The sequence below is a fragment of the Myxine glutinosa genome, chromosome 3 (genome assembly GCF_964187855.1).
Source record: "Myxine glutinosa chromosome 3, kmMyxGlut1.1, whole genome shotgun sequence".
NCBI classification, from domain to species: Eukaryota; Metazoa; Chordata; class Myxini; order Myxiniformes; family Myxinidae; genus Myxine; species Myxine glutinosa.
Genome location: NC_136263.1, coordinates 58,665,735 through 58,692,741, shown reverse-complemented (window position 1 = coordinate 58,692,741; position 27,007 = coordinate 58,665,735). Strand labels below are relative to the sequence as shown.

General features: G+C 43.9%; 1 protein-coding gene across 1 annotated transcript; it reads left to right on the top strand.

The window, feature by feature from the left end:
• The first annotated feature begins 12,973 nt into the window (after window positions 1-12,973).
• LOC144891199 (uncharacterized) lies at window positions 12,974-14,516 on the top strand. The gene is made up of 3 exons (XM_078773569.1): window positions 12,974-13,708; window positions 13,862-14,085; window positions 14,249-14,516. The coding sequence occupies exons 1-3, from the start codon at window positions 12,974-12,976 to the stop codon at window positions 14,514-14,516; spliced, it is 1,227 nt and encodes a 408-aa protein (XP_078629695.1).
• The last annotated feature ends 12,491 nt before the right edge of the window (window positions 14,517-27,007 follow it).

Genomic DNA, 27,007 nt, shown 5'->3' with positions numbered 1-27,007 from the left:
TCCTGGTGCTAAGGAAATGGCAAGATGACATTTAAACATAATCTGTTCATGATAGCATTACAATTGTATTAACACCGATTTTAAAAGAATGAATTAACACATTGCTGCATAGTTTCATCCAGCTCCCGCTGTAATTAAAACGACTGTAAAATATGAGTTGCCTGTAAATTGGGGTGAGTGTGAACACTGCAATAAGCAGTAAAATGACTAACTGTAAAGTTGAAAATATTTGGAGAATTTTCAAAATTCTCAAAGCATTTCAAAGCTTTGGCTGTATAGTGTATATTCGAGCCCTTAAAGAGGAAATGTGAAGGGTTGAAGAAAGACTTTTGAGGATGCTAAAAGATGGTAAAAGGATTTTCAAAGAAAAAGTCTTGTAATCTTGCAGGAAGGTCAAGAAGGGAAGGATATAGCTGAAATAATTATTTTATTAACTACACCTTCTCCCAGGCATTGAGCTCATCATAACCAACCTGGGAACATTTCCAAAGCAGAGGGTAAAATTTATTCTTATCATAAATGCGACATGACATGGCAACACAACACCTGCAAAAATCATTTTCCGGACAATCGTTAAAAACATCATCTGAAATACCAGGCGAGCATCATTAATGGAAATAAGACACAGTAACCTTTACCAGCAATGGAAATCATTATGGTACTCGATGACAAAGTGGGATACAATGAACAACAAAGGCAGGGAAAGGTAATTCTGCCCATCCAACCTGCGACATGACCCCTCTAATCATTCGTTTACCTGCCGACCCCAACATTGTTAAGGCATGCTTGTTATGCACCCGGATGATGATGACATCTGCCACTGCTTCCACATAATTGTTACACCTGTTACACCTGCCTGCATTAAAATCGGTCATTAACTGGTAAAATGTCGAGAATTCCAATATGTGACCGATTAACAACATTCCCATATTATTCAAGACTAGTGTTCTGAAGTTTGCTCACTAACCATAAAAATAAAAAACCACCTTTAGAGGCCACCTTTAGTGCTCACTAACCATGATAATAATAATATTTTTTTATATCTCACAGCTGACCAAAACAAAAATGTCATTGCTATCTGATGAGAGCATCAACTGTTATATATGGATTCATTAAAATAAAAATCGAAACATCAAAATGAAATGACGAAACCCGATCCGTGTGATAATGATCTAAACTTTAAATGTAGTTTGTGTACTCTCGAGTTTAATGAAAAAGAAAACAAATATAAAGCTTTCCCAAGTGACATCACAAAGAATGGACCACGATGTTATGCCTGCAAATTCCTTAAAAAAAATTTAAAAAAATAAAAGTGGCTTTTGCATGTCTTCAAATAAAACTAAAATAATTGTCTCTGTATCTGAGGTTAACAGGTCAAAAGCCTAATGGTAAGATGGCACTCTATTTCCCTAAGTATCTCCTGCTGGTATCAAGTCTGCCATTACTTTTCCTGCCTAGCTACTTCACCTTCACCATCACTCACTCATTCACATTGCCGACATACCAAGGGCTCTCCCAGGAGGTCCAGCCAGCCAATTATGAGACCAGACCATTTATTTATTAAATGTAAGTCTGATGTTATCCTCGATATCAGTTCAACCCTCAGTGAGCATCAACTCGGTGACTTCATTACTTGGCAAAAAAAAAAATATATATTTGCAAGTATGTTGATCACTCCGGTTTGTGTGTGTTTGTTTGTGTGTGTGTGTGTGTGTGTGTGTGTGTGTGTGTGTGTGTGTGTGTGTGTGTGTGTGTGTGTGTCCGCTCACTTATACTTGCCTTGCCCAAAAAAAAAAAAACACCTTTAGAGGCCATTTTTTCCCCGCAAGCGGGGGTTGGCCTTTTTCGGGGACCGTGGTTGTTGTTGTTTTTCGGTCCCCTTTTTGAAGCAATGTTTTACGGCCGGATGCCCTTCCTGCCGCCAACCCTTTTTGTCGCCTTTTACGACAAGCAGGGAATTACCAGTGAACTGGTACTCAATTGAACGTTGATCTCGATTAACCCACACGAGGTTTTGGACAACTGCTGGGCTCTTGGAAGCTGAAGGCCGCATTGGGCTTGACGGTAGAGAATCGAAAGGAGGCCGTCTAATCTGCTCGCCTCACGCTTGTTGTGTCTTCGACGCGCGGTGTTCGACACCGCCATTTTGGACCACTTCCCGCATGAGTGGCTAACCCAGTTTCAACAGCCGCCAAGCTCCTGAAAGTACTCTTTGGGACGCCAAGCTAAGTGCCGGCTGAAGGGGTTTATTTTCATTTTATCTTTACCTTGACGCCGAGGAGTTCTTGAAATCTCGCAAGATTGTGAAAGAAAACATCTGTCATTATTTACTTTTAACAATGCGTAGAAAGCAAGTCGTATAAAGCATCGTGGCCTGTCGGAGCGTGCGGGTGGACGGAGGGCTTCCTCGCGCCGGAGCTTGGAGCCGCGTGTGGACGGTGGACAAGACGACGGACAGATACCACATTTCCCCACACGAGGTTTTGGACAACTGCTGGGCTCTTGGAAGCTGAAGGCCGCATTGGACTTGACGGTAGAGAATCGAAAGGAGGCCGTCTAATCTGCTCGCCTCACGCTTGTTGTGTTTTCGACGCGCGGCGTTCTACACCGCCATTTTGGACCACTTCCCGCATGAGTGGCTACCCCAGTTTCAACAGCCGCCAAGCTCCTGAAAGTACTCTTTGGGAAGCCAAGCTAAGTGCCGGCTGAAGGGGTTTATTTTCATTTTATCTTTCCCTTGACACCACCCACCCCACCTCCACCCCCCAGAATTTCCATGTTTTAAACGTTTCCCGGTGTGTACCCTGGATAAGAATAGGTACACCGTATCCCTGCGTGTCGTTAGAGGCGACTAAGAGGGTTGGCGTCAGGAAGGGCATCCGGCCATAAAAACATTGCCTCAAAAAAAAAGGGAACCATGACAATTACAACTACATATGGGCAGGGTACAGCCCGAAGTGGAGATCGGTTTCTGAGGTTTGGGACATGGAATGTAGGGACAATGACAGGGAGATCAGGAGAAGTGGTGGAAGTATTGGTCAGAAGAAGAGTGGACATATGTTGTGTGCAAGAGACGAGATGGAAGGGAAGTGGTGTGAGAATGGTGAAGGGTAGGCAGGGACAGAAATACAAGTTTGTGTGGCAAGGCTGCCCGGAGGGCGTGAATGGTGTTGGTGTCCTGTTTTCTGAGGAGTTTGTAGACAGTGTGGTGAGTGTGACTAGAGTGAGTGATAGGTTGATGATGGTGAAAATGATGATTGGAAAGCTCTTGGTGAACGTCATCTCGGGATATGCTCCGCAGGTTGGTCGAAGCGATGAAGAAAAGGACACGTTCTGGTGTGCGATAGAGAAGCTGATGGAAAACGTGAAAGATGAGGAAGTTGTTGTGGTAGGAGGAGACCTAAATGGACATGTGGGAAGGAGTATGGATGGTTTTGACGGAGTTCATGGGGGTTACGGATATGGTGTGAGAAATGGAGAAGGTGAAAGGATTTTGGAGTTTGCTGATGGAGCTGATTTGTTGATTTGTAATACTCAGTTCCAGAAAGAGGATAATAAGCTTGTTACATACACGTCAGGTGGGTCGACGACAACCGTTGACTACCTGATGGTGCGTAGGCGAGATAGGGGTCACCTCCGGGACACAAAGGTGATCCCGGGGGAGGAGGCTGTTTCACAGCACCACTTGGTTGTCTGCGACGTAAGGGTGAAAGGTGCGAGGAGAGCTCGGCGGGTGAAGTACCAACCGAGAATGAAGGTGTGGAGGTTGAAAGAGGTGACAGTAAGGGAGGCATTAAAAGAGAGGCTGAGTAGGGTCGAGGATGATGTGGTTGAGCTTGAAAGTGGTTGGATGTCAATGAAAGCTTGTCTGTTGGGAGCCGTTGGTGAGGTATGTGGATGGACAAAAGGACCACCGAGGCACTCGGAAACATGGTGGTGGGATGATGAAGTTGGAAAGAGGATTGACGAGAAGAGGAAGAAGTTCAAGGAGTGGCAGAAGGCGAAGGGTACGGGAGCAGAAACAGCAGAGCATGAAAGTTATAAGGCAGCCAGGAAGGCTGCAAAGAAAGAGGTAGCAAAGGCGCAGGAGGCATGTAGGAAAATGTTCGGAGAACGCTTGGATTCGGAAGAGGGTCAGAAAGCAGTATTCAGGATTGCAAAGCAGATAGCGAAAGAGAGGTGTGATGTGATGGGGGTGAGTTGCTTGAAGGATGAAGTGGGACAAATCGTTGTCGACCCAGATGGAATTAAAGGAAGATGGAAAAGATATATGGAAATGCTGTTGAATACAGAGAATGAATGGGATGGCAACATGGAGAGTAACCCTGTTTTAGGACCGGCAGAGAAGATAACTGAGAAGGAAGTTGAGGAAGCGATAAAAGCAATGAAGGGTAGAAAAGCGGGAGGGCCGACGGGAGTTGTGGGAGATATGTTGAAGGCAGCAGGAAGTTGGGGTGTGAAGAGAATGACAGAGATCTGTAATCTGGTGGTGAAAGAAGGCCGCATTCCAGTGGATTGGACTCTGAGTACCCTCATCCCTCTATACAAGGGGAAAGGTGACCCTCTGGAGTGTGGCTCGTACCGAGCGATAAAGTTATTGGAGCATGGAATGAAGGTATTGGAAAGGGTGTTGGAGAGGAGGATAAGGAAGAAAGTGAAGATCGACGAAATGCAGTTTGGATTCATGCCAGGAAGAGGAACGACAGACGCGCTTTTCATTGTGAGGCAGTTGCAGGAGAAGTACATGGAGAAGAGGAAGAAGTTGTTTCTTGGGTTTGTTGATCTGGAGAAAGCATTCGATAGGGTACCACGCAAAGTATTGACATGGGCATTGAGGAAGTTAGGAGTGGAGGAATGGTTGATCAGAGTAGTGATGGCAATGTACAAAAGAGCGCGCACAGCTGTAAGGACGAAGGACGGGAACAGTGGTGAGTTTGAGGTGAAGGTGGGAGTGCATCAGGGGTCGGTACTAAGTCCATTACTATTTGTAGCTGTGATGGAGGTGCTGGCTCAGAACGTAAAGGAGGGTTTACCGTGGGAGTTGTTGTATGCAGATGATCTGGTGTTGATTGCGGAAAGTATGGATGGACTGAAGGAAAAGATGACCACGTGGAAGGAATGTATGGAGACAAAAGGTCTGAAGGTGAATATCGGAAAGACGAAGGTGATGGCAAGTGGTAAAGCATGTGGTGAGGTGGAAAGAACTGGGAAGTGGCCCTGTGCTGTGTGTAGGAAGGGTGTCGGAGTGAACTCCATTCAATGTACAATGTGCGCTGAGTGGGTTCATCAAAAATGTAGTGGTCTGAGAGGGTCATTAACCAGTGTGGCAGCTACATTCAAATGTAAGGTGTGCACAGAGGGAGCTGCAGATGGAGGAAATGTTGAGTTGGATCTTGGAGATGGCGTGAAGCTGGAAGGTGTGAAAACATTTTGCTACCTCGGAGACATGCTGAATGGAGAAGGTGGATCAGACTCGGCAACGGTTGCTCGAGTGAGATGTGCATGGAAGAAGTTTCGGGAACTGGGTGGCGTGCTGATGATGAGGAGAGTGTCGTTGAAGCTGAAGGGAAAGGTGTATGCTGCATGTGTGAGAAGTGTTATGATTTATGGGAGCGAGACATGGGTAATAAACGTAGAGCAGCAACGAAGGTTGGAAAGGGTGGAAATGCGAATGGTTCGGTGGATGTGTGGAGTATCGTTGAGAGAGAGGAAGACAAATGATGAATTGCGAAAAATGATGGGAATAGAGCCTGTGATTGATGCTGTGAAGAGGAACAGGTTGAGATGGTTTGGTCATGTGTTGAGGAAGGATGAAAGTGACTGGTTGAGAAGAGTGATGGAAATGAATGTAGAAGGAAGCAGAGGACGGGGAAGACCGAAAAAGACTTGGCTAGAGATGGTGGAAGAAGAAATGCGGGCAAGGGGGTTAACAAGGAGAGATGCAGAAAATAGGGCAAAATGGAGAAGATTGTCATGGGGACCGCAAGGCTAACCCCCGCTCTAGCAGGGAAAATGGCCTTTAAAATGCATGTTGTTGTTGTGTTGGTACTCAATTGGAACTGGCCTACAGGTCACAATTTTAAACCGATCTTCACGAAACTTCACCAAATGCTAGAGTTCGTGGTCCGACAAAATACTATATATTTTGAGCTCAAAAGGTCAAAAGGTCAACATAGGCCAAAGGTCAACCACTTTTTTTTAATTTCTAAAATCTTCAATTTTCATCCGATTGACTTGAAATTTGAAGAGGATTTACCAATCGGCTAACTGAATTCAACCACCAACTATTTTGAGATCAGCGTAGGCCAAAAGATCGACATAGGCCAAAGGTCAACAACGTAGATGAAATTTCTAAAATCCTCAATTTTCATCAGATTGACTTGAAATTTGAAGTGGATTTGCATACCAGGTCACTGAATTCAACCACCAAGTATTTTTGAGGTCATCATAGGCCAACAACTTATTTTAGGGATTTCACAAGTATCGTGCTATGCACAACATATTTCGTGTTACTTGCAAAATCGAAGATTTTTCAAGTATATTGGTCGGTTGTGTTTGTTATTCTGTCTGTCTGTTTGTTTGTCACTCGCATACAGGTCACAAATATAAACTGATCGTCATGAAACTTCACCAAGTTGTGGAGGTCGTCACAATTGAGAAGCCTTTTGATTTTGACATCAAAAATTCTAAAATCGCCATTTTTCATCTGATTGACTTGAAAATGGAACATAATTTGTATATTGAGTCAGTAAATTGGGAAACCAACTATTTTTGACGTCAAAAGGTGAACTCAAGGTCAAACTTCCAAAATTATCAATTTTCATCTGACAAACCGTCAATTTACATCCGATTGACTTGGAAATTGAACAGCATTTGCATAGTGCGTCACTGAATTGGGAAACCAACTCTTGTTTAGGTCAAATGTCAACTCATGGTCAATCATCTAAAATCATCTATTTTCATCTGTAAAATCGTCACTTTTCATCCTATTTACCTGTGCTTTGATCAAGATCGTCAATTTTAAACTTGATTAAATGGACAATTTGATGGATCAATGGCAACCTCTTTTCAGGAGGGGGTGGGGGGGGGGGTGATTTTGCAAATATCGTGCTCTGCATGACGTGTTCTTGTTTGTTTGTGAGTCTGTTTGTGAGCAGGATATCTCAAAAGGTTATTGACGAATTTGGACTAAACTTGGTGGACAGATTGGGTGTGTGACAAACAATAGTTGATTCGATTTTGGTGAAGATCGGGATCCAGATACTAGAATTTTTAAGTGATTCTTCATCTTTGAGAAATAGGGCCAAAAATGATATGTAGGCCAACACGATGTCTCAAATGTAGCACGTGTAGCACGATGTCTCCAAAAAATTATTGACGGATTCCGATGAAACTTGGTGGAGAGGTTGGGTGTGTGGCAAGGATTCGAGAAGATCCAGATCTGGATTCGAGAATTAAAAAAGGATTTAAGTGATTCCTAACCATTGAGAAAGAAAGCCAAAACGATATGTAGCACAATATCTTAAAATGTTGTGGATGGATGACAAAACTTGAGGGACGAGTTGGTTAGTTGATCGGAACAAGCCGATTCGATTTGGGTTCAGGTCCAGATCCAGATCCGGATCAAGATCCGGCCTATCAGTCGGTAAACTGGTCAGCCTGGCGGAGGTATGAGCTCTACCAAGTGTTGTTCTAGTTATCATTGTTTTTATGATTATTCTAAAGTGTGCTATGATATTTTTAATTGAGATCACGTTTGGTGATGTATTTATTATTTAGGTTGTGAAGTTGTTTAATGATTATATTCAGTTGTTTAAGCAGGCTTTTGATCTGATCTTCGAAAGGATTTATGCTATACTAAATAGAGAATGACAGAAGAAGAAGAAGAAGAAGGAACACCTTTCGAGGCCATTTTTCCCCGCAGAGCAGGGGTTGGCCTTTTTTTGGCACCGTGGTCCCCTTTTTGAAGCAATGTTTCATGGCCAGATGGCCTTCCGGCCCTTCCTGCCGCCAACCCTGTTAGTCGCCTCTTGCGACATAGTGAACTGGTACTCAATTTGCCGACTTCGGAAGGATGACAGGCTGAGTCAACCCCCCTGGTGTTAATTCAGCGATCGACCGGAATTCGAACCCAGGATCCTAGGATCCCAAGCCAGCACCCTAACCGCTAAACAAACACCAGGCTAAATAGAGAATGACACTTAAGAGCTATTTCAAATTTCACATCTTAAATATACTTCCATGCAGCAGGATTTTTTCATGTTTTGTCTGACATGATAATTGATTATTCGTTACGATTTTGAATGTTTCACTGCAGTTCATAGAGAAATTCCATTGGAAGGTTGTTCCATGAATACTGAAAAGTTTCTCATATTTCGTCTTTAGTTTTGGTTCTTTTAAGGTTTTCTTCCTGTCCAAATAATCCCAGACAGCTTCTATGATGTTAAGGTCAGGACTTTGAGGGGAACTCTATTAGTTATAGAGTTCCTAACTTTGTTTTTACCATCGCAACCAACGGTGGATGGAGGTTATGTTTTCACCCATGTCTGTCTGTCTGTCTGTCTTCCTCACTCGCCCTGCACTGCACTCTCTCCACCTCACCCCCAGGAATACCTTTGGCTACGGCTTCCCCTTCGCTCCCACCTTTTGTTCATATGTGTGTTGTACCGTCCACCAAACAGTGATGACTCCATCTACATCTCGCTGTCTGATAATATGGACCAACTTCTATCAACTCATTCCAACTCTCTCTTCCTCATATGTGGTGATTTCAATTGTCACCATGCCAGTTGGCTGGATGTGGGTACCTCTCTCACCAGCCATGGCTCCTCAGCAAAGGACTTCTACGACTCACTGGGACTGACACAATCTGTCAATTTCCCGACCCGGATCTCAGTCAACGGAGCATCTTCTCTTCTGGACTTGGTTATGACTAACTTCCCTGAAAACGTCTGTTGCTCTTCTTCTGCTCCAATCGGATCATCTGATCATGTCCTTGTTAAAGTGGACATCTCTCTGACCATTCTCAGAGAGCCTCCTCAGCGTCGACGAGTCTGGCATTTCACTCAGGCCAACTGGCACGGTCTTCAAGCAGCCATCAATCATCTGGACTGGTCTCCCATCTCTACCACCTTTGACATCAACTCATCCTGGGAATTCTTCCAAAGTAAATTGCTCTCTCTCATGCACAGATTTATCCCATCTCGTCTTCAGTTGTCATACCCCTCCTCTCGTCCATGGTACATGGAATCTTGTGGTGAGGCTGTTGCCCAGAAACAACTTGCCTTCGTCTCCTGGAAAGGAAATCCAACGGAAGGAAATCTCATTTCCTTTCACAAAGCCCGAAACAAGTGTGTGTCCACCCTCAGGAGAGCCAGGAAACAATATCTCTCCGTTCTCAAGACCGAACTCTCTTATCTGTCTCCCTCTTCCAAATCCTGGTGGCGTCTGATCAAATCTGTTTCTGGTGTTTGTTCCCCCTCCATCCCCTCCCTTATAGTAAGGGAAACATATGAAAATCTGTTAACTAAATTGTTACCAAAAAATTTCTTCACCAATATGTTTGTAAAGGTGTGTAATAACATGTGTTAAAATGTTGAAGGTCAACTCCCGTGGGAAACCCAGAAAAAAAGCTGTTGAATTCGGGTAGCGAAAAATTATTTTCGAGAATTTTTATTTTTTTAAATCGGCCCTTAAGTAACTTATGAGGCGTCAAATAAGGGTTTTTCATGATTCTGAGTTGATTGTTAACATTTATATTTCACCACAGACACTCCTTTGTGGAAAAATAATTTCTAAATATATCTCATTTTCTACTTTGCAGGACATGGAGTCTAGCAATATGGATGAAGACGTTACTCCACCTGTGCTCAATTGCTTTAACTGTGCACGCTCGGATACACCAGCTGAAAGGCTCATACAGGCAACTCCAAAGGGATACTCAACTTTATTGAAACAAGCAGAAACTGTCGAAAATGTTACTGTTGTGGAATGTATGAAGGAGGCTCAAAAGGAAGGAAAACTGAGGTACCACCAGAAGCGTAAAAATGATCTGTACAACAACTTTGTTGCAACCACCAAGAAGTCAGCTCAAGCATCAAAGGCAGAGAAAGAGTCATCAAAGTTGAAGAGAAGACACACTACTTGTGAGTTCAGTTCATCAACTGGCTGCAGTTCTAGAAGATCACAGTCAGTTGACCTCCTGTATAAGGATGTATGCATTCTTTGCAACCAACCAGCCCAGCTCTACAAAAATAATCCAGCACAAGCTAGAAAGAAATACAGAGTGCCAGATAATTTGACTGCAGATACACTGAAGGCAAGCTTGCTGAAGACAGCACGGAGTCGCGGGGATGACTGGGGCACTGAAGTCACTGGACGCCTGGAAGGGATCAACGACTTGGTAGCAGAAGAAACACTGTACCATTTGCGATGCAAACTTATGTTTGCGAGAGGTGACAGTTTGTCCAAGACTGATGAGGAAGGAAAAAGGAAGAGAGGACAGAGGAGTATTGATGAGGAGCGAGCGGCAGTTTTTATTGAATTCTGCGAATGGTTAGACTCAGAATTAGAGCATGGGGTAATGAACATGGACCAAGTCCATAAAAAGCTGCAGGAGTTTGATCAGTCACCAGAGAAGAGCCTTTCTTATTCAAAGCATTGGCTAAAGATAAAACTTCTAGAGAAATACGAAGACACCTTGTATTTCACAACACAGGAAAGAAGGGCAGATGTTCTCTGTCTCAAAGATGGCACCGACAATATTCTGCGAGAGCATCATGCTAATCTTGACCATGGAGATGAGAAGACTCAGATCATAAAGACGGCACTCAAGTTCATATCCAATGATATTGCCTTGATTGATTTAGGTCCAAAGTCATACCCCACCACACACAGTATGACTGACATCGATAGTCAGCTGACACTTGTTCCTGCAAGCCTTCAGATGTTCTTGAGACCGATTGTCAAGACAGACGAAAGAGTTGCCGTTTGGGGGCAGAATTTTATTAAGGCCTGTCGACCTCGGTCTGGAGTATTGCCACACCAAATGGGGCTTGCCATACAACTTGATCATAGATTTGGGTCAAAATGGATGCTCAACAAGTTCCACCCGCTGGGATACACTGAGTCTTACACGGAGACACAAAACTACAAATACTGCTTCCTTAATAGTAGGAGTGGAGATGATGTTCCAGATACTTCTGGCACTCTTGACACCATTGTGGAGGAAACCGATGAACAGATCAATGATGAGGTTGCGGTTGATGCTGCGCTTGAGGATCAATCAGTGATGACAGCCAAAGTGCCAGCCAGTGAAAGTGAATTGTCAAGTAATGATCAGGTGGTCTTTATGGAGGTTGGGGAAACAAACAATGCAGTCACTCAGTTTGTTGGAGACAATATAGATTTAAACATTGTCTCTATTCACGGAAACACTCCCTTTCACTCAATGGGTTGGATCGAAGTCACCTCTCCGGCACCACCTTTGCCAGATCCACAGACAACAGCAGCTTTCCCCCAGGTGAAGTTGAAGGCACTCGACAAAGCTAAGATCCTGAGAGGAACTGAAGTAAAGATTATTCCATTTACGAACAGGAAACAGATAGGAACGAACGCGATCATGTTTCTCCCCCTCGCTGAGCTTTCCTCCTCCCTGGCTCATGATCAGCCACTCCTCACTCCAGGTGACACACTCTGGGCAGTGGGGTGGGTGATCAAAGCCAACGATCCTGAGTTCCCACACTCCAACTGGAATGGCTGGATGAAGAGAATCCATGCTAATGATGCAAAGCAGAGCACACAGATCGAGTTCCTCCCAGTTATTGAAGGAGACCCTAATGACCTCAACACCATCTTCACCACTCTGAAAGAGTGCATACGGCGCGCTGGGGTCGCTATAGTGACCTTTGATCTTCCGATTTGGCTGAAGGCTGTGAATATAATAAAGCAGGCAAATCTACCCGTCATTCCAAGGTTGGGTGGTTTTCACCTGCTGAAGTCTTATCTTGGATCAATGGGTAACATCATGGAAGATTCTGGACTACTAGATGTGATCCAGTTGATCTATCCTGGAAGTACGACAGCCAACCACATCATGGATGGAGGATGTTTTGACAAGGCAATCCGTGTTCACCTCCTCATCGATGCAGCCATCTATCAACACATCATGAAACTTGCCTTCACTGAGGAGGAGCGTGGTGACATGAAGACCTTCATGGAGAATGTGGCTGATGGGAAGATGGGAGCCAGACACTCAGACCCAGTAGTGCCAGTGTTTGAGCAAAGGTTTGAAGAAACCTTCAAATGACTCGCAAAAGGAGGTGGAACACCTGCACTCTGGGTGGAGTACCACCACATGGTAGATGTGATCAAGGTCTTTATCAGAACCGAGCGACTTGCAGACCACAATGGGCATCTGTCCTGCATTGTTACCAAGATGCTTCACATCTTTGCCGCTGCAGGCCATCATCAGTATGCCAAGGGCGCACGGCTGTACTGTCAACTCATGAAAGAACGAGAAACTTTGCCTGCTTACAAAGACACCTTAGAACGTCTCACTGCCCACGGGAACCACGTTGTCCGTTACTCAAGTCATGAGTGGTCCGGCACATGGTGTGACATTTGCATTGAGCAGACATTAATGAAGGCAGCCAAGTCACAAGGTGGACTGAGCAGAGGAAGAATGAGAAACAGTTTTTCTGGCCACAAATGCTGGGTGCTCACCCTCAGTCACCTGTCTGATGTCAACCGGCGGATGGAGGAGGACATCAGTAAACATGTTCCAGTCCACAGAGACCTTGCCAAGACACAGATGAAGCGAGATGCAGAGGCAGTTGAACTTGTCCTAAAATGGTTTGAGGAGATCAAGCCATTCGACAACGATAGAGACAAGGAGTTGCTCGTGTCTTTCTCAACAGGATTCACAAGCACTGGAGATGACGCAGTCAATGCTGAGAGAGCAGCTGAAGTTGGGATGGAGATGCAGATCAAGCTGGATGGACAGTCAGTGACGTCGACCATGGATGTCAAGTCAAAGATAAAAGCCCTGTCATCACTAAGAAAATTTCCCTTGGTCAACGAGAAAAAGATTCACCTTGACTCACTAAAGTTGTTCAACCGACTGATCATTTTCGCCCAGCGGGATATGACAGTTGAGACAAGCTTACAGTATGAGCTGACTCCCTTCCCATTGTCCCTGTTCAGCAACAAAGATCAGAAGATGAACAAGGCAAACAAGGCAGACTTTTCAAATACAAGCCTGAAGGCGTTAACTGATCCACTTCACTTGACTAACCAACCCTGCTGCACCCTCGTAATTGATGGCGGATGGCTTGTCTACATGGTGAAGTGGGAACAACGTCAGACCTGGCAGGAGATCGCCAACAGTTACCTGAGCTACGTGCAGTATCTGGGCCGCTGCTCCCAGAAGATCATTGTGGTCTTTGATGGCTACAGCAGATCACCAAAAGATCACGACCACATCCGGCCTACCAAGAATTCCTGCTGTAATCTCCAGATTCGACCGGATATGTCCAACTGGACCCCAAGAGCAAAGTTTCTGGACAACACTCATAACAAGAGTGAGCTCATCCACCTTCTCTCTTCAACCTTCCGAAAACATCACATCACTGTGGAGCAGTGTGACAATGATGCTGACACTTCAATTGTGAGAGAGGCATTGGCTGCTGCTTCAGATGGCTCTGTTGAGGTCAGTACCATTTGTGTCTTCAGTTAGTATAACTATTGGATGGAGCCCGGGGGGAGATGGGGTAATTTAAAAATAAGAGAATTCACACTGTTGAAAAGTTAAATCTGTTCTTGAACGGTTCATTATGCTTTGTACATGTTGTTATATTTTCAGGTGCGGGCAGAAGATGCAGACGTGCTGGTAATGCTGGTGCACCATAGCTCAGACAGCCACCATCCACTCTTCTTAACCACATCAAACGGCTCTTATGACGTCCGAAAGATCAAAGAATCTCTCTCCGAAACACAGAAGAGCTACCTGCTCTTCTGTCATGCCTTCACGGGGTGTGATACGGTTTCTGCAATCGCTGGTCATGGGAAAACAACTCTATTTGCCAGGTAATAATGATAATACTACTATTACGTCGGCAAATAATACTAATACTAATAATAATAACAATTATAATCATTGTCATCATAGTATAAATGTTAAAAATAATTATTATTTTATTTCTGTTTTACATTATACTTTACTTGACATAGACCAGGTGCTTTTTTTTAGGTTTTGCGAAGGGAACGCGGCTGAGTACATCGACATCTTCCTTGACACAGAAGCCACCAAGGAAACAGTGATTCAGGCTGGTACTGCGATTTTCAAGTACATTTACCATGGACGAGATACTACATTGGGTGAAATTCGGTACAACATGTTCTCAAGGAAGGCAGCGGCAGGAGTGATCAAACCAGAGACTCTACCTCCAACAGAGGGTGCAGCTGCACAACATTCACTCCGTGCCTACCTGCAGACCCGGGACTGGATCCTTCTCTGAACCCCAGAATGTCTCTGAACCCCAGTGACTATGGATGGACAATAGGTGTGCATGGGTATGAGCCAGTTCCAACACTGGACCCCACGGCTCCTGAGGAGCTATTGCAGTTCACGAGCTGTAATTGTCATGGAGATTGCAGCAACCGGCGATGCAGCTGCAAGAAGAATGGGGTCACGTGCATCTCGGCCTGTGGAGTCTGTAATGGCATTACATGCAGAAACTGCAGTCATGATGTTGTTGAGTCTGAAGAAGACATAGACAATGACTGTTGAAACTTCTGACATTGTGAATGAGAAATAACTCTTGAGTATTATATATGTATGTGAAATAAAAGCTACTTTGTGTGTAAATGTAAAAGTGAAAATATAAATGTTAACAATCAACTCAGAATCATGAAAAACCCTTATTTGACCCCTCATAAGTTACTTAAGGGCCGATTAAAAAAAATAAAAATTCTCGAAAATAATTTTTCGGTACCCGAATTCAACAGCTTTTTTTCTGGGTTTCCCACGGGAGTTGAACTTCAACATTTTAACACATGCTATTACACACCTTTACAAACATATTGGTGAAGAAATTTTTTTGTAACAATTTAGTTAACAGATTTGTGAAATATCTCATAAAATGCCCTTACTATTACCTCAAACGGCTACACAGCTGACTCTGCACGTGAAAAAGCTGAATGCCTCAACTCTGTGTTTGCCTCTAAATCTTGTGTCCCAAACCCATCCCTCTCTGTACCCACAATACCCAGTCGTACCCAGCTGCTCCTGGACTCCGTGTCCTTTCCTCCTGGCAAGGTGGAAACGTTTCTGTCAACCCTCGACTCTGATTCTGCAACTGGACCTGACGGCATCAGCCCACGGGTCCTAAAATCCTGTTCCTCCGCTCTTTCACCCCCTCTCTCTGTTCTCTTCACCCTCTCTTTTGCTCAAGGTCAAATGCCATCTGCTTGGAAATCAGCCAACATCACCGCTTTGCACAAAAAAGGTGCAAAAACAGATCCTAGCAACTACAGACCAATCAGCCTTCTCCCAATTATCAGCAAAGTCATGGAATCCATCATTGCTTCGGATATGAAATCTTTCCTCTTCTCCAATGGCTTGATCTCTGATCATCAATTTGGTTTCAGACCAGGTCACTCTACTCTGGACATGCTGCTTCTGCTGTCTCAACAATGGATGGAGGTCCTCAATGCCAAACAGGAAATTAGAGCTGTCTCCCTCGACATATCACGTGCCTTCGATACGGTCTGGCACCCCGCTCTGCTCACCAAACTCTCCTCCTTTGGTATCCATTGAAATCTCCACGCATGGCTGGCGGACTTCCTCTCTAGTCATCGTCAACGTGTGGCCCTGAATGGGTTTCTCTCATCTCCTCTTCCTGTTCAGGCTGGAGTTCCCCAAGGCAGTGTTCTGGGCCCTGTGCTTTTTCTGGTCTTCATCAATGATCTCTCTGACTCTCTTGAAAATCCTCTCTATCTCTTTGCTGATGACTCGACTCTCTGCCGCTCCATTCCTCATCCCTCAGATCGGCAGTCTGCAGCCTCCTCACTCTCTGCAGACCTGGACAAAATCACAGACTGGGCAAACAAGTGGAACATGTCTTTCAATCCTGACAAATCTCACACTCTTACGATGTCTCTCCGAAAAGACCGACTGGACAACCCTCCCATCCACTTTCTGAATAATCCTCTCCAAGAAGTTCTGTCACTCAAGCTTTTGGGTCTCACTATCTGCCATTATCTTTCCTGGGAAAACCACATTTCCAAGCTGGCCTCCAAAGCCAGTCGCCGACTGGGCATCCTCCGTCGTGCAAAGTCCTTCCTTGGCACACCTGAGCTCCTCACCACATACAAGGCTTTCATCCGCAGCTCAATGGAGTACTGCTCTCCCCTCTGGGCTGGTGCTCCTGCCTCACATCTAGCTCGTCTTCACGCTGTTGAAACCAAAGCGTTCAGAAGCATTGGAATCTCCGCGATGACGCTATCTCCGAGGGCCTTTCACTTAATCACCGCAGGCAGGTTGGTGGTCTTTCCGTCTTCTACCGACTCCTCTCCGGCCTTGCTCCCCCAGCTCTCTCTGGGCTCTGTCCCCCAAATATTCCTGCAGGTCGCACAAGATCTGCCTGCAACCCTCTTATGGTTAAACTGCCAAAATCAAGACTCTCTGCTCACCTTCACTCCTTCATTCCCCTTTTCTCCCACCTCTGGAACAAACTCCCTCACTCTCTTCAATCCCACTCCTCCCTCCAGGTCTTTAAAACGGCTGTTCACCACCATCTCTTATCTTCCCCAATCCAAAACCTTGATCTTTTCTACCCCCGCTAATTTCACCCCAAATCCACTTTTTTGAGGTGACTTTTGACTTCTTTCCTGGAAGTCCTTGGTGTCCTTTCGTTTTATACCTATCCTGCCTCCCCCCAGGCCCTCTCCTTCCAAAAACATCTCCCGATGTCTCTGCTCTCAAATGTTGTGTTTGTGTGCTTCCTCCCCTTCTCTCCCATCTTGTCGACCGCTCCCCTTTTTTATATACTTTGTTTGCTTGTTTGTTTGATTTGTTTGTTTGATAAATGTTAGCTCTTTCACGAGCCTCGACTCTGTACACACAAAAAAAAAAAAAAAAAAAAAACGATTCGGATACGATAATTATTTAATTACCACGTGATTTTTCACCATTGAGTGATCGGGCTAAAACCGATACAAAGCAGGATTTCTCAAAAGGTTATGGACGGATTTGGACGAAACCTAATGGACCGGTTGTGTGTATGACAAGGACGAATCGATTCGATTTTGGTGAAGATCTGAATATGGATTCAAATGCGATTATTATTCAATTTTAAAGTGATTCTTCACCATTGAGAGTTCGGGTGAAAAGCACTAAATAACATGATATTTAAACGTCATGGACGAGTTATGACTAAACTTGGTGGACGAGTTGGTTAGGTGATAAGAACAAGCCGATTAGATTATGGTTCAGGTCCGAATCCAGATCAGGCCTATCAGTGGGATACAAAACATAAACTGTTCAGCCTGGTGGAGGTATGCGCTCTACCGAGTGCCGTTCTAGTTATGCTTCTGTGTTGCTTGAATGCCACATATGGAAATACCTCTTTTGCAGTATATTTCTCTCTGGGAATTGCCTTCTTCGTTTAAAACGATTATTTTTAGTTTCACCGTTTGATATGTTGGGCATGGTGTGAGTTTATACAGTAGAACCTCGCCATTCATGGCAGTTTCGCATATTCCGAGCCCTTGCCGCTCAGGTTACATTCTTTATAATCTGTCTCATTAACCTCCTGCTGTTAGCCTCTGCTGTTGCATATGAATGAATATCCTTGGATGGACAGGATTTGTGGTGATTCAAACAGGAGATTTCCTTTTTATGTTATGTGTGTGTATGTGTGTGTGTGTGTGTGTGTGTGTGTGTGTGTGTGTGTGTGTGTGTGTGTGTGTGTGTGTGTGTGTGTGTGTGTGTGTGTGTGTATGTATGTGTGTGTGTATGTGTATGTGTATGTGTGTGTGTATGTGTATGTGTATGTGTATGTGTACAGTCACGTGAAAAAGTAAGTACACCCCATGTAAAGTTTTGACTTTTTCAACATATATCAACATACAGCTATTTGATCTTCATTTCAACAATATTGATAGATAAAGGTGATATAATATAACAAATATCATGAAACACTTACATTTTGTCCTCCATTGTATAATTTAAATAAACATAAATACAAATTTCGCATGTGGAAAAAGTAAGTACTCCCCTACATTTATCACTACTTCAAATACCTAAAATTAGAATCAGGTGCACCAGCTCAGGTGCAAATGATTAGAACATCGTTAGAGGATCTTGGAGGAACCTGTCTTATTTAAACCACGGACATTTCGTTTGGTTTGCTCTTTGTTGTTTAAGTGTGCAGCGTCACCATGCCTAGATCAAAAGAGCTCTCTGAGGCCTTCAGAAAGAAGGTTATAGATGCCTACGAGTCTGGGAGGGATTTAAAAAGATCTCCAAACAATTTTAAATCAATCATTCGACTGTCCGGAAGATCATTTACAAGTGGAGAAGATTCCCAACAACTGCCAACTTGTTCAGTCCAGGCCGCCCCAGCAACATCAGCCCGAGAGCAGACCGCAAGATGCTGAAAGAAGTCTCTAAGAACCCCAGAATGTCATCACGGGACCTACAGGTAGCTCTTGCCACTGTTGATGTCAAAGTGCACGAGTCTACCATGAGAAAGAGGCTGCACAAATTTGATCTACATGGGAGGTGTACCAGGAGGAAACATTTGCTGTCCAGAAAGAACATCAGCGCAAGACTAAAGTTTGCCAATGAACACCTCGGCAAAGACCAGCACTTCTGGAACAATGTGCTCTGGACAGATGAGTCAAAGGTAGAGCTATTTGGCCACAGTACCAGAAGACATGTTTGGCGAAAACCAAAGACAGCATTTGACCACAAGAACCTGGATACCAACTGCAAAGCATGGTGGTGGAAATATTATGGTTTGGGGAAACTTTGCTGCATCAGGGCCTGGGCAGCTCACCATCATAGAATCCACCATGAATTCTTCATTGTACCAGAGGGTGCTTGAGGATAACATGAGGCCATCTGTCAGAAAGTTGAAGCTCAACCGAAGGTGGACCTTGCAACATGACAATGACCCTAAACATACCAGTAAATCCACCAAGGAATGGCTGAAAAGAAAGAAATGGAGGGTTCTGGATTGGCCAAGTCAAAGCCCGGATCTAAATCCCATCGAGATGTTGTGGGGGGATTTGAAACGAGCTGTGCATGCAAGAAACCCCTCAAACATCGCACAGCTGAAATAATTCTGCATGGAGGAGTGGGGAAAAATTTCTCCCAGTCGATGTCAGAGACTGGTAGACAGTTATAAGAAACGCCTACTTGAGGTTGTTTCTGCCAAAGGGGGCAATACCACCTTTTAGAGCCAAGGGTGTACTTACTTTTTCCACATGCGAAATTTGCATTTATGTTTATTTAACTTATACAATGGACTACAAAATGTAAATGTTTCATGATATTTGTTATATTATATGACCTTTATCTATTTTTTTTTCTTTTTTCTTTTTTTTATATCACCTTTATCTATCAATATTGTTGAAATGAGAGATCAAATAGGGGCCTAGGTTATTTGATTAATACAACGCAGATTCAACTATTGGAAACAGATCCTTACCTGAAACACAGACTAATAAATAACTAAAGAAGATCCTATGGTGTCCTACGTGTTGTACATGGCCTAACTAGGGTGCGACCTTTGACCTTTACACCAAACATGGGAGTATTTACAGGGGATTATTTATAAGGGAACATTTACAAAAATTTGCTAGTGAAGGGTTCTCAAAACCGCAACACGGCACCCTCATTACCTCCATGGCCGTCCCGGCCCGAAATAACTTTAACTTAGTGTGACACTCAAGTGTGGTAACCCTCTACTATTAACTTCACCCTGAGTGCGACATTTTTAAAACAACTAAGTATGTCCCGCCTGCTGCGTTGCATTCTATCTAACAGAGTCACGCCCACAGGATAACCGAATCACGGAATTGTCTTCAAACTACACATGGACGGTGGGGAGCATTATTTACAAAGACACTACTTGGTATTTACACGTGAACCCAGGACCTGTCTTTTGGGAAACAAAATAAGATGGTTTGATAAGAGGAAAGGCATGCACTGCATGCACTGCACTGCACTGATATCACCAGCACCAAAAGCCCCAAAGCACCAAAATGCACAGTCATCACTGTGCATTAGGAGGTCATCACTCCTGACACCAATTGTTGTGGATCTCGAAGCACAACACTCCCGGAAATGAGCCCCGCCCGAGCCACGGCTGTAATGGACACGCCGAGCGAAGCTAGCCATGACTCAGGCCGTTAACAAAAGGACTAAACCCGATTACAAGCGGTTGGCCAAATCGTGCCACAGGAACTCAATTGGGGACAGGACACAAGCGATCGGATGAGAGGAAGCAAAGAATAAAAAGGGTGAAGGAAGAACAAATATGGTTTATTGACTATCTAAAAGAGGAAAAGAAAGAAGGGAATATACAAGAAGAGGAAACAAAAGGACATAGGGCAACCTTATACACTCTTATATAACACGCCCAGGACAAACAGACAGACTCACACGGAATGGTAGCTGGTAGGGGAGGAAGGTCCAGGCAGATGGTTCCAGGCGATGGGATGGTCCAGGCTCCGGGTCCGCGGGCGAAGAACGGCTGGCAGCTTAATGTGCGACCGGACCTTACATATGCGAGGGGCTGGAATGCACGTACGTATAGCGTGCCGAACGCTCTCAAAACCACGGCAGTTCGTATCGAAAACGATCGTCCCAAACAATCCTCCGCGCAATGTTCTTCTATTCGCCGCCTCTGCGCTGTTCCCACAAGTTTGCTGATCTTCTCTTCTCGCATCTGCCGATCTCCCCCGCATCTGATCTCTCCGAAAGGGCTTTGCGCTCGTGCTTTTATGACAAGCCTCGCGTATCAAGCCGCGTCCGCTTTGCTACGCCTATCGGTGAACACGCCTCGGCCCGAATTGGTCGTGAGGGTTCATTGTTACCTCCCCTCGTGACGCGTTGATGGGGCCATGCCTATGTTCCTGGCCGCTCCTCCCTTTTTCTCCCACTCTGACCACGTGCGTAATGGCGGTGGGCAGGAACAAACCAAAAGGCAGCGATGACGGCAATACGGCTACTGGCACTTTGGAGAGAGAGAGAGAGATTGGGGATAATTGAAGGGGCCTAGGTTATTTGATTAATACAACGCAGATTCAGCTATTGGAAACAGATCCTTACCTGAAACACAGACTCATGAAATAACTAAAGAAGATCCTATGGTGTCCTATGTGTTGTGTGTTGTACATGGCCTAACTAGGGTGCGACCTTTGACCTTTACACCAAAAATGGGAGTATTTACAGGGGATTATTTATAAGGGTACAGTTAAAAAAATTTACTCGTGAAGGGTTCTCAAAACCGCAACAGTATCATACCTTAAAAGAAGATGTCAGCCCGGTAAACTGGAACACACTACCTACACTTGGAATGTTGGTGTTCTTCAAGGAAAGCCATGATACCTATGGCTCATTTTTAAGAAACCAGATGAAGATGAAGGTACTGATAAGAATAATGCGCTGAGTGATAATGCTAAGGTGAAATAACTTCGGGTTTCTCTTGATGGTACACTTTAACCGCAAGATCGTTTGGAAATTGATTGGGAAAAAAATGATTATGCGGAAGCCTACAAGTCTTACCAAAAAGTGTGTGAAAGCAATGGTAATCAAGAACCCATTTTGGATTTGACTGTGTTTCAAAAACTTTATACAATCTATGCAATTGACCTGAGTTCTCAAAAGGAAACTATAAAGTCTAATAGAGTGGATACTACTCTGTACATTGAAAGAGGGGAGAGTGAAGATGTTGATACATATTGTTTGCTTTTGGAAGAAACAGAATTGCAGATTAATACAGATAATGGTGTTATGATTAATATCACATAGATTTTTCTAATAAATAAATGAGTAGGAATGAACCAACTGGGGTATATATTAATCAAATCAATCTTAATAAACTATTGTTGTGTATTCAAAATCAAAAGCCTTGTATTATTAATGTTAATACAATTCCAAGAAAAGGACAGTAAGAATTGATGTTTTGCTCACAAGAGAGCAGGTGAAAACACTAAATGATACTGGCTCACTTACATTTAAAATATCAAAACCTATGTTGAAGAAATATTCAATAAAGGAGACAAGAGGAGGATTTCTTCCATTTCTAATTCCTTTATTTGCTGGTTTAAGTGCGGCGGGAGCATTGACAGGTGGTATTTCAGCAGCGGTAAAAACTGCTAACGAAAGGAAGGCACAAGTAAAAGCTCAAAAATAATTGGAAAGACATAACTAGAAGTTGGAAAACAAATTAGTGGAAGTGGTGTAATTGTAGATTTTGCTGAAAAGCTTGAAAGCCTACCTGATAAAGCGAGATTGTTAGTTGGTGATATGCTTTCTTCTATTGCACAGGCAGGTGTTAAACTAACTAAAAGTGGTAATGGATTATATCTCTCATAAATAAATGGATAAATGGTTTAAACAATTTGGAAAGAATACAACATCAAATATAGAACTTGCTAAGTATTGTAAAAAACTAAAAATTGACAAGTACAGACACATTCAAAGTACACCGCCCCCATGCCAAATAATGAAATATCCCACAGTGCGGCATTGCCACAGCGCCTCCGGCGCCTGGCAATATCGCAGTGCAGCTCATAGAGATTGCATTGGGAGGGAGAGGTGTACAATAATTGATTGATTAAAATCATAATTAAAATTAAAATCATAATTAAATTATAATATCATAAGCATAATTTAAATCAATAAATGATTATCATAAAATATTTTCTTAATCAATTGGCTGATAGCATAACTAAACCACTAGTAGTCTAGTAGAAAGACTAGGTCCCCCTGCACCCCCCGGAGATATACTTCTAATCAGTGTTTCTAGATTGGAAAAAATGTGTAGAAAATGACTAGCTATGGCCCCAAGCTGAAAAAATGTCCCACATACCATTTTTATGCAAATTACTGCTGCCATTATCAAAAAAACGATTTTTGACATATCTCAGCCAATATTGCAGATAATTGAAAAATGAAGGTGTCTAGACCCATGTTTTGAAGGGCATAGATCATGATAGAACTATTCATAACATGATTACATGTGTCTATGGTATACTAGTATGCATATTAATGCTGTAATTACAAAATAATCAGTTTTACAAATGATAAGGATACGTTAATACTGCAGATAACTTAACATGGTACATAAGGGGTCTAAACCCAGGTATTTTCAAGGTTAAATGTCAACAAGATGCTCCTGAGTCTTGCATAGGGGCGGGACATTGGCAGTAACATTGGTACCACTCAACTTTTCTTCCCACCATTGACTTTGTATTGCGAGAGATTTTCACTTGCTTATTTAAAGGTTTCTCACCCAGCCCACGTAAAATCTACCAACTCCTGCTGTTAACTCCCAAACATATTTTTTTATGTTATCCAATCACAGTGCAGAAATGACAGACTAGAGATCCAAATTAGTGCTGCTATACCTGCCATTTTACATTTCCATCCATGTAACATGCGCGCTCGCGCGCTCGTATCAATTGGTAATGTCGCGCGCTCGTATCAATTGGTAACGTTGATGTTATTGAATACCTCAGTTGAAAGTTCAGTCTTCCATTCCATCTGTGTGTTGTTCTTGGTATTCATCCTCCAATCTAGCCAGGTAAGATGCTAACTATAATGTTACTCACACTCTTGACTTCAGTTTCTGCATGAAATCATAAACAGGCAGAATAACAGCTGAGCCAGCTAGCACCATGTTAGCTAACGTTAAAGCTAGCCTCATCTATGTACAGTATGTTCCTAATGTCGGTGTAACTTAAACTTTTGTTAATGCCAAACATGAGACATATCTGTTGACTTCTGTATATGAATTGAACCAGAAAGAGGCACGACAGCTGAGCTAGCTACAGTAACTTAGCACAATGTTTCATTGGCCTAGATAGCTAACGTTAGTGTGGAAGAATTTAGATGTTTTAGCTATTAGCACTTTTGATGCCACTAAACATGATTTAGTCAGCTAAAAAGTACCCTAGTGTAGAACATGACTCAGAACCTCTGTTACCTCACTGAAAACTCAGAGCCTCCTTTCACAGGCACTTTTAACATCATTCGTGATTTCTTATTTGTCATTTAACAGTGATGGTAGACATCGACAGCAAGCATGCCCAAAAGAAAACGGAGTGTAGAACCTGCAGCCCAAAGCTCTCCTCCTACATGCATCCTTCATGTACCATCCATGTCTGATCATGGGGATTTCACGCCCCTCCGTAAAATTAAAGGATCTGCTTCAGAAAAACTGCAACTGCTTCAAAAGATCCGGGATAGACGTCTCAACCAACCGCATGACTCCCCATGTCGTATGCAATCAGTATGTGATCAGATCCCGGCAACTCTTCCTGATGACCTAGAAAGAGTAGGATATCACAGCAAGTGTTATAAGCACTTTGTCCGCCACTTTCATCGTCTGGGAGATGATACAGAACCAGGGCCATCAACCTCATCATGGCATCACTCTCCTCGTAAACCAGGAGGTTCTGCTGAACCCATCTTCCCGCCAGAGTGTATATTTTGTGAGAAAGTTGAGACCAAAGATGCTCATCGCAATACTGAGAGGCCTACAACCTTCCCATCCTTTAAAAACAAAGAAAATGCATGGGAGCAAATCGAAACACGGGCTGAGAAAATGGGTCTCTATCGACTCCATCGAAAGGTGAAAAACAAAGACCTCTTTGCATGTGAGGCCAAACACCATCCGTCATGTTTTAAAGCTTTCCGCACAGCATTCTACAACTATGAGCGTGCGATTCACAGAGCCGAAGCACCAAAGGAGCAGGCTTGCATGTCAGCCGCCCATGAAAAGGCATTCAACTCAGTACTGGAACACATTCAAACCCAGGTCATCCAGCAGAATAAAGTTCTACAGCTTTCTTCCTTGCGCTTGCTCTATGTCGAGGAACTGAAACTGAATGGATATGAGAACTCAAATTATCGGTCAGAGAAACTACTGAAACGCCTACAGAATGACCCAATCAAGGAGCATATCCACTTCACGAAGGTTGATCATGACAAATGTGATGTCATTTCTTTCTGGCTTGTGCACAGCTCAAACATAACAGTTTCCAATGCTCTCGCACGAGCATTCACACTCGGAAGCACAAACAAGAACCAAAATGTTGCCCTCCAACTTCGCCAGGGTATTCTACAGGCTTTCAGAGAGTGTAAAGACCAACCATGGCCACCAACAGCTGAAGACATGGAGCTCAATCCTGAAGACATCCTACCTCCAGACCTTGTCCGCTTTCTCAGCGTGCTAATGACTGGCAAGGAGGGCATCGAGACAGAAAAGGTGAAGCGTCTGGTCTTCTCCATTGGACAAGATCTGTGCCGTGCAGTGTCAGATGGAAAATGGAAGTTACCAAAGCACATTCTCCTCTGTGTGACTGTAAGGCACCTGTTCCGAAGCAAACAGCTCACCACAATACTACACAGGCTTGGACACTCTGAGAGCTACGATTTCGCCTTGGAGTTGGAAACTGCTCTCGCCAAGGTCCTGGATGAAGTCTCAACTTATCGTACACCACAAATTGTGACAGGAGAGGGCAACCTTGTATTCAACTGTGAGTGGGACAACTTGAATAAAACCACTACCAGTGTGCACGGCAGCAACATTGTAAACAGTGCTGGAGGAATCATGGTGCAGGAGGTCAAGCCCGGGTTCGAGAGCAGCAAGGACCGAATGCTACCTACCATCAATAGGTCACAACAGCGTAGCCTGAAGGTCGACACACCAAAAACTCTCCCACCCTTGCACTTTACTCGCGTTGGCCCGAAGTTCCCTGAAGGCTCATCATTCACACCGCCAGCAGAGAATGACACAGTCTATGCCACTACGATGCAAGAGTACTACATCTGGCTCTTCATCAGATACATCGGAAGCTGTGGCCTGCAGCCTGTGCCTGGGCTAGGGGGTTTCACCTCTGCAACTGGTTCTCCCCCACCCAGCAAATCAACAGTCGACTACTGCACGCCTATCCACCAACCGATCACAGACAACGCAGTTGTTCGTGAGCTACTGAAGCGTTCCGAGGCAGCAACTGCTGAGGTGGGTCAGAGATGGGTCCTGAATACATTTGATCTGGGTGTCTGCATGAAAGCCCTTCCCATCATCTGGCGCTGGCCAAATGAATTTGCTAGTCATGTAGTAACGATTGGACCCTTCCACACATCCATGAACTACATCGGGATGCTCACTGGACACAAGATGCGTGGTTCTGGATATGCAGAGATTCTCTTTGAGGCACAACTAGTAACAAGTGGATCTCTCAAAGGTGTTCTCAGTGGAAAGGCCTACACAAAGTCCCTCTTTTGCCTCAAAACAGTGTGTGAGGCAATGGAGAGGCTGTTGATGGAGAGATTCACTGAGGAGGAGAACATCATGATCTCTGACCCTGCTGTGCTTCTCAGAATGACCCAGTCTTGCAACCGAGAGCACCTCGATGAAGCCCTCAAAGACCCCTCAACTCACGAAGAGGAGGAGGAAGAGGAAGGAGAAGAAGAGTTTGACTCTGACGATTTCGATGAAAATGATGATGACTGACTCAGTGTAGAATCACTAATGCTAATGATGTTTATCTAAAACAAGCAAGAGAAGAGTGGTCACATTGAGTGCTAGGACTATTTTGACAGTTGTAATATTTAGAAAAATAAAACTTTGTGTTAACGTCTGTGTAGACGGACCTTAATATGAGTCTATTATTTCGTAAAACTGTGATTATTTTGTAATTACAGCATTAATATGCATACTAGTATACCATAGACACATGTAATCATGTTATGAATAGTTCTATC